This window comes from Octopus bimaculoides, chromosome 10 (assembly GCF_001194135.2).
Source record: "Octopus bimaculoides isolate UCB-OBI-ISO-001 chromosome 10, ASM119413v2, whole genome shotgun sequence".
In the NCBI taxonomy this organism is placed as follows: domain Eukaryota; kingdom Metazoa; phylum Mollusca; class Cephalopoda; order Octopoda; family Octopodidae; genus Octopus; species Octopus bimaculoides.
This window is the reverse complement of record NC_068990.1, coordinates 34,281,094-34,289,478: the sequence shown is the minus strand read 5'-3', so window position 1 is coordinate 34,289,478 and position 8,385 is coordinate 34,281,094. Positions and strand designations below refer to the sequence as shown.

At 29.1% G+C, this 8,385-nt stretch overlaps 1 protein-coding gene across 10 annotated transcripts in view; it reads right to left on the bottom strand.

Annotated features, from left to right (window-relative positions):
* The window catches only part of LOC106867250 (ELAV-like protein 1), a 120,425-nt gene that overhangs the window by 8,753 nt on the left and 103,287 nt on the right, over positions 1–8,385 (bottom strand). For all 10 annotated transcript variants that reach the window (XM_052971119.1, XM_052971122.1, XM_052971121.1 and 7 more), the window contains one exon: positions 1,494–1,544. In XM_052971119.1, the coding sequence (XP_052827079.1) occupies positions 1,494–1,544 (51 nt within the window). The remainder of the gene's footprint in view (positions 1–1,493; positions 1,545–8,385) is intronic.

Below are 8,385 nucleotides of genomic sequence, written 5' to 3'. Positions count from 1 at the left end.
TTCATACAATTAAGCAAATTAAAAAACTAAAATATCGAAAATTTTTCAATGCTTTGAATTCAATCAAAGAAATGTTCATGAAACATTGAATACTTCAATGGCTGGCATATTAGCTAATGATTTAAAATCACAATTTGAAAGAAATGCAATTGTAAGTCAAAAAGGCAGTGAAACTAAATATATTAAAAGTTATAGGTTGAATATTGTAACAATTTTTTAAATATCCTATAATAGTGAGTACGTAAATGTGAGACTTGAAAACAATCAATGAGCCACTTAATGTGTTTCTACTATAATAACGACAACTAGTAATAATAATGGTTTCTAATTCGAGTACAAGGCCAACAATTTAAGTTGACACTTTCAACCTCAGTGCTTAGCAGGCACTTTATTTTATCAACCTTGAAAGGATGAAAGGCAATGCTGGCTTTAGCAAGATTTGAACTCACAATATAAAGAGTCAGAAGAAATGATATAATACATTTCTTCCAACAGTTTAACTCTGCCAGTTTACTATCTTGATAATCATAACTGCTTTTTGAACAGTCACAGGCCAAGAAATTTGGTGGAGGGGCTATTTGATTATATAGTTCTTAGTATTTAATTGCTTAGTATTTAGAGAGCCAAAATGGCGGGAAGAAATACTCCAATATTTCATCCGATGCTTTAATGATTCAGGTAATATATAATCTTTGATAGCTTCTAATACAGCTACAAGACCAAAGATTCAACCGACTTTCAATATATGACTGGAAGGATGAAAAATAAAGCTGAGGTTGGCAGGATTTAAATTCAGACTGTAAAATGCCAGAACAAATACAGAAAGGCATTTTTCCAATGCTCGACTGATTCTCTTACTCCATCATCCTTAACAATAATACAATTTTCTAAGATTGGTACAAGGACACATATTAAGGTGAAGTCATGAGAGCTGTTTACTTCACCAATCTGGAAGATAAAAGGCAAAGTCAATCCTGCTGGCATTTGAACTCAGAATGTGAAAAAACAAAATGGAACTGAATATTCACAAGCATTTTGTCTGCCATTCAGGCCAACATAAAAAGAAAATGAGAGTGTACTTCTGTAGGATAGTATATCCTCAATATGTTTAATGTTGAAATCTAGTGTTACTACTGACAGTAAAGAGACATCCTATGAGCTTCATGGATAGAATAAATTCAAATTTTGTTAAAACAAAATCATAAATATGAAAGAAATACATTAACATATATTAGTTAGATATAGCTAAACTTTTCTACAATTTAAATAGACAAAAAAAATTTTAAATCTTTTTAAATAAAACATGATAAACAGGAGTCCACCTAGACTCTGGAAGAATTTCACTACACAAAAGTATAAAATATAATTAGGAGTATGATATATTTATCTATCAAAAAAACCTTCTTCATTCCTAAACAATATGTTTAAATTTATGTCTTACTTAGAAGCTAGATTGTTTTCTATTTCTGTGAATATTAAGATAGATCAAATACCTGTTTCCGGCAGTCCTTGATCTAAATCATTCTGTCTCAGTGTGTTCATTGCTGTAGATTAAAAACCAAATTTAAAAATATATGAAAAATGAAACTGGCTAGAAAAATGAAAAAAACCAAAATTATAAAATATTTTAGAAACAAAAAAAAGTACAGGCGTTGAAAGTATTAAAAACAAGCAAAACAATGAAATATCAAACACATAAGTGTGTGTATGCATGTTATTCACTGATATTGCTACAAGACTTTGGCATGAAACTCTAGATATTCAAGTCATTCCTGAAGCAATCTTAGCTAAGAAAATATCATGTAGACTCAGCTTCTAAAAGGAATCTCTCTCAACTATTTGTAATGCAAACAGGACACACACATACAAAAGAAATCATGTAAATTCTATGTAGACTGAACAGAAGAAGAATGTAAAAACTGTATTTCTAAAGTCTGAGATTAGTAGAAATAGTGCCAGTGATAATTAGTGGCATCAAGATGGAATGAAGTTTGTGTTAGTAAGAAAGACTCAAACAAATGTCTTTAAAATTTTAGAAAAAAGAAAATCTATAAAATACATGAACTTATGAAATAATTGATTGTAGAAAATATAACATTGTATAGATGTACTAATAGAAAAGAATATTACTTAACATGAAAATATTTATTTTTAAAAAAAGCTATTCATGCAATTAATGTACAAGAATTCATTAGAGAAAAATTTAATAGATAATAATGCAAGAAAAATTGGGCATGTTTCAATTCTAGTACTTTATTTTACAAGAACTCAAACTGCTATTCATATTTTAATTACTATGATAAAGCTAATATCTTGAAAGTTTCTCAAAACAAGGTTGACTTATTTAAGAGAGGAAAACAACATAACGAAGATGAAAATCATTTCCTCATCTCATACCATATTGTAAAACGGAAGAGTGCCAAAAAATTTGCATCGAATTGAAGGCAACTAGATTCAACATAATCTTACCAAGAAACGACGTGCAACACTTTTTTGAATACTGAAAGATGATAATTATATGGAGCCAAGTCTAATTTCAAGTAGACATCTACATAATAACAGTGACAAGAAATTAAATGACTAATAATAAAACCGTTGGTAAAATGATTCTAAAAGAAATCTTTCTCAAAGTATATTACTTATGAGTAATATACTAAGAGATTTCGAAAATAAATTTAACCTTTACTATATACATTAGTTATTATTACTATATACATTATTATTATCATTAAATTATTATTAAGTTTAAAGCAGTAACTATAACTAACATGCTTTCATCTCTACTAGATGATAATAAAAGTGTAAATATAAAATTTCACAAGAATTTTAATAATGTGATATTAAATAACAGAACTGTAATTTCAGAAAATCAGGCAATTTATACAGAACTTCTTCAAGTTAATTTTAGTGTGTGCCAATTTTCAAGATTTGCAAAAAGATATTGCCATAAAATATATTTTATATATATATATATATATATACACGAGAGTTTATAATAAAACAATCAAATGCAAACAATGAAAATTTTTGTTGTAAAACTAAATAAAAAAGATTTTCGTATTGCTTTATTGACAAAATGTGTGTGTGTGATGGGTATACATGTATACATGTAATTTTCAACCCAATCCTTGAATTTTAGAGAATGAATTACTCTAGATTGTTTAAGAAACAAATATATATTACTACAAAAATGTCAAGACGTGCATAGAAGGAAAATATGAAAGCAATATTGATATCAATTTTCGTTTATTGAACATTGGTGTCGTCATCTAGGGCAATATGTTCATGTCCTTTTCAAAATGTTCACGGAATTATTATTTTTTCATAAACATGATGCTTAAAAGGTAAAGATTCAATTATAATTAGAAGTGTTAGAGAACAATGTAAAGAGTTAATAGTTTTGAAAACATCAGTTAAGTGAACCAAAGCTAATTTTTAAGTTACAATCTGAAACGTATATCTCAATTTAAATTTAATGACAATCATTATTGAAACACTAAAATTATCCATGAAGACTGAATTTCATATATGTCAAAGTAACTGCTTGCTTTAAATATATTTTATGCTTTTCTTTTATTTAAGAAATTTCTAAAATTCTCCAAATTAATTCTCAACAAGCACTATATTAATTAGTTGAAATGAATTCTTAATATGAACCATCTACAAAGAAAATCAAATACAGGTTCACTATAATAAAACTAAAAAAATAAATAGAAAAATAGAAAGGACATTCCTAAAATATTTCAAAGAAAATGAGTGGGAAAAAATACCACATATCTGCCATTAACCGAAAATTTCTTTAATATTTAAAGATTGTATCTAGATATCAAAGACGCAATAATTTATCGCCATAAACAAACTAAAACTAGAGTAATTCTATGAAAAATTAATTAAATGATATTTTGAAAGCTATTTCTGCTAACACCACACTGAAAGTTCTGTTACTCATTTACTTACTGGTAACCAACCTAATCATTTTATAAGTAGCATTATATGTTGTACAGAAAGCATGCTACTTCGAAAATCATTCTTAGCAAGTAGACATCTTTTATATTATTATTATTATTATTTGAGTTTGTGACTAGCAAAAACTACATCTTGGATTACCCTCATTGGCTGTGGTACTCCTTCAGCACAAAGATTATTGTTATTAAATAATCAAGTCTTTATATGATCTGATTTTCAAGCCTTGCAAATGAAAAGAAAATTTATGCAATTTTCACAGACACACAAAACTCATGCTCAAAAGAAAGACTGCATACATATTTAAGGTCGAGGAATTTCATAAAGACCTAATTATTTTGTACAGTCAACATCTCAGAATGAATGATGAATAGGAATAATTTAAAAATAGATACAGAACTACAAGCTAACTCAAGAAAAGCTGTTTCATTAAGGAAAAAAACATCAGATCCCAATTTTTTTGATAGCAAATTGAAAATTGTGAGAACATAAGCAAATATTTAATTAAATGAATAAGATTTAATACTAAGTACTACAATCAAAGACTACAGAAAAAGGAGAGAGAGAAAGAGAGAGAAGAAACAAAGAAATAGAAAGAATGGGTGAGTCAGAAGAATTGAGTGAGAGAAATGACTGTATCAGTGAAAGAAGCAGTTGGGCAAAAATGAGTGTGAATGAAAGAGAAAATGGAAATATGAGTGATGCAATGAGTGAGAAAACCAGAGAATGAGAGTGTGAGCTGAGGCTGATAAAAATGTGATAACTATTGAAGGGAACAGATTTTATATTCGTTATTAAAATGGAGGACAAGAATGAAAGTTGAATCCAGAAAAGATTTTGAAGTTCAAAATAAGGTTCAAAAGAAATTAGGGGAGTTGAGTAACTATGGGAGTATTTAAAGATTAATGAGAAGGCAAAGAACAGATAGCAAGAGAAGAAAGAATAAGTATCTGGGTGTGTGTGTGTGTGTGTGTGCACATGCGTGCATGCAAACACAATGTGATGTGTATGCTAACAAGTACTCAACACACATATATACCCCAAATCTTGATCTGGGGATATATGGTGCATCAGTTGTTGTATAGGCTTTAATATATACACAAACATACATATGAAAAACAAAAATAAAAAAAAAACATTGAGATTTCATTGTATGTGATGCCTACTTTTATTTCAATAATTCAGTAATACTATTGTGAAAAGCGCGCATCATTTCATCAGAAATGAAAAGAATAGTAAAATAGCCAAATTTCATAAGGAAGTCAAGGAGTCAAGTCAGCTGTTAAGCAACACAAAACTAATATATGTTTGAAGAGTTCTAAAAACATGTGTCAATCATATCAAAAGAATAGATGAAGGGATAGTCCACAAGAGCATAAATAGCAAGGCTGTGGCAACAATACAGTATGACAAGTGTATGCAGACTATGTACAGAAACAGACACACACATAAAAAGGTGTGTGTGAGTGTGTGTGTGTGTGTATGTGGGTAGTGTTAGGGAGGGCATCCAACATTAGTAAACATGCCAAAGCAGATAATAAAGCTTGGCGCAGTCTTCTGCCTCACCAACTGCAGTCAAACAGTTTGACCAATGCCAGTATGGGAAATGGATGTTAAACACTGATCATGGATATGTTCTATAAACACACATCAATATATATATATATATATATATATATATATATATATATATATATATATATATATATATATATATATATATATATATATGCATACACACAATATGTAAACACAATATATATATATACACACAATGTCATTGATTGCTCGAAATAGGGATAGATAGACAGCCGACAACTGATGAAGGGTCATCCTTTGTATTACTTGTCCTGTTCTCCATTATTTTCTCTCACTGTTTGGGAATATAATTCATTTGCTTCTGTATTACATGTACTTTACTGTTGGTGATATCCTGTGCCCATATATGCATATATATATATATATAATACTAGCTGGTGTACCCAGTAATTCCTAGGGGTAGAGATGTTCTATTGAAATGCCATATTACTGTGACATAAGAAAACAATTTCGTTATAACTGCCAGAAAAGGTGTATTTTATGTCAAGAAAAAGTGCAAAACACTGTCAGATGGAGGAGGGCGAGATTGTTGGAGGTTGGTGAGAGGCAAAGACATTATTCTGCTTGGCAAAGGTATCTGGGAAATATATAACTGCTGTCATTCACAGAAAAACTATTGTTTTACCATGAGAAAAGTGCTGTTGAAGTGTTAAGTGAAATTTGGCAATCGAGGATCGAATCCATGCTATGCCGGCATGGATTGACTACAAATATGTTGTGGAATAAAAAAATTCATCTAACGTCATGGAAAAATTGTAACTGTAAAAATGCAGAATTATCGGAGTAATGGGCATTCAAAAAAGTATGCATGTATAGAAATGTATGAATGAAGTCTTTAATGTTCAAGATTCAAATTAAGGAAGTGCAATAATAACGTTCAGCCGTTCAAAACTGAGTAGTGAAATGCAGAATTAGGTCAGCTGATCGTGAGAATCAAATATTGATCACTTCGCTAAAATCTGCAAGTGGTATGGGTTATTTCCCTGGGGTTCTTTAAATAAAATATTAGTAATATGTAGTAGACAGAAGGATCTATTGGAAAGGCCCTATTATTGATTTTTTCAACCATCTAAGTATGTCATGAAGTTTCCAGACAGGAGTTCTATGCACGTGTCAAATAAAGTATGAAAGTGATACTGTCTGCAAAAATTTGAAATACGACACACAGAAAATCAATATTCAAAGTAATGGAACATAAACAATGAAATGGGTTATTTCCTTTGAGCGTTGAAAAAAAATATTGTACAGGTGCTATGGGTTATTTCCCTTGGGTGTTTAAAAAAATAATTAGTTATATGTGGTAGGTATATAGGTCCCTTCCAGGGGCCATAATATCGACTTTTTCAACAGTCTAAGTATGTCACGAGTTTTACAGACATGAGTTCAACTCACGTGTCAAGTTTCATAAAATCAATAGAATGAGGTAGAAGGAGTTAGATAAAAACGCCACAAGCACACACACCGATTTTCCAAATATGTAGTAGATATATAATATAATATATATATAATATACAATACATATTAATACTATCTAAATAGTATATATATATATAAATATTATATATATAAATGATACATACATATGTATATATATATAGATAATATATATATATATAAATAATATATGTATAAATATACAATATATACGTATATAAATATATATATATATATATATATATATATATATATATATATATATATATATATATACGTATATATATATAATTCTATATTTAAGAAATGAGGAATTATGTACATTATATACATTTACATTTTACGGATATTAGTCACGGGCATATGGCATAGTGGTTAAGATGCAGGCTACTAACCCCAAGATTCTGAGTTCAATTCCTGGCAGTGACCTGAATAATAACAACTTCGAAAAATACCTTAGCAATGAGAACCCAGGTTCAAAATTTCCCCCAAGACACCAGCCGAAACGTTTTGTTGACAACAAACAGGATGAGGACAAATATCCTTCAAATGTAAATACATATATCTCTGTAGTAAGTAGCTAGCTTCCCAATCAAATTGTACCAGGTTCAGTCCCACTGCGTGGCACTTTAGGTAAATGTCATGTATTGTAGCCTCAGGCTAACCAATGCCTTGTGAGTGGATTGGGTAAAAAGAAATTGAAAGAAGCCTGTAATATATATATATATATGTACACACACACACACACACACACACACATATATATATATACACACACACATATATATACACACAATATATATATACACATTACATACATGTATGAATATATATATATACACACACACACAAATATATAAACAATGTATATATATAAACACACACACACACATATGTATATATACATATATACACACAATATATAGATATATATGCATATATACATAATATTACTGAGTATATAAGTATCAAAATGCAATTATAATCAAGGGCACTGGAATGGCAATATGCTAGAAGATATCAAACATTATGAAAAGAGACCAAATATAGAGTGGTTTGTAGACATTTCATATCTTGCGGTTTATTAGTGGTGACTCTTCAGCACCCTTCAATATGATTATATACATAAAAATTAATTTTAGCGATATGGTGGCTTTTTATAAGCTAGTCACTGATATAATCCTTTTGATGATAACTTCAATTTATACATACATTCAATACATATATATATATATATATATGTATATATATATATATATACACACATATATGCAGTATATCTATCTCTATCTCTCTCTCTCTACATATATAAATATATGTACAATACATACATACATACATATAAATATATACACATGCACTATATATATATATATATATATATATATA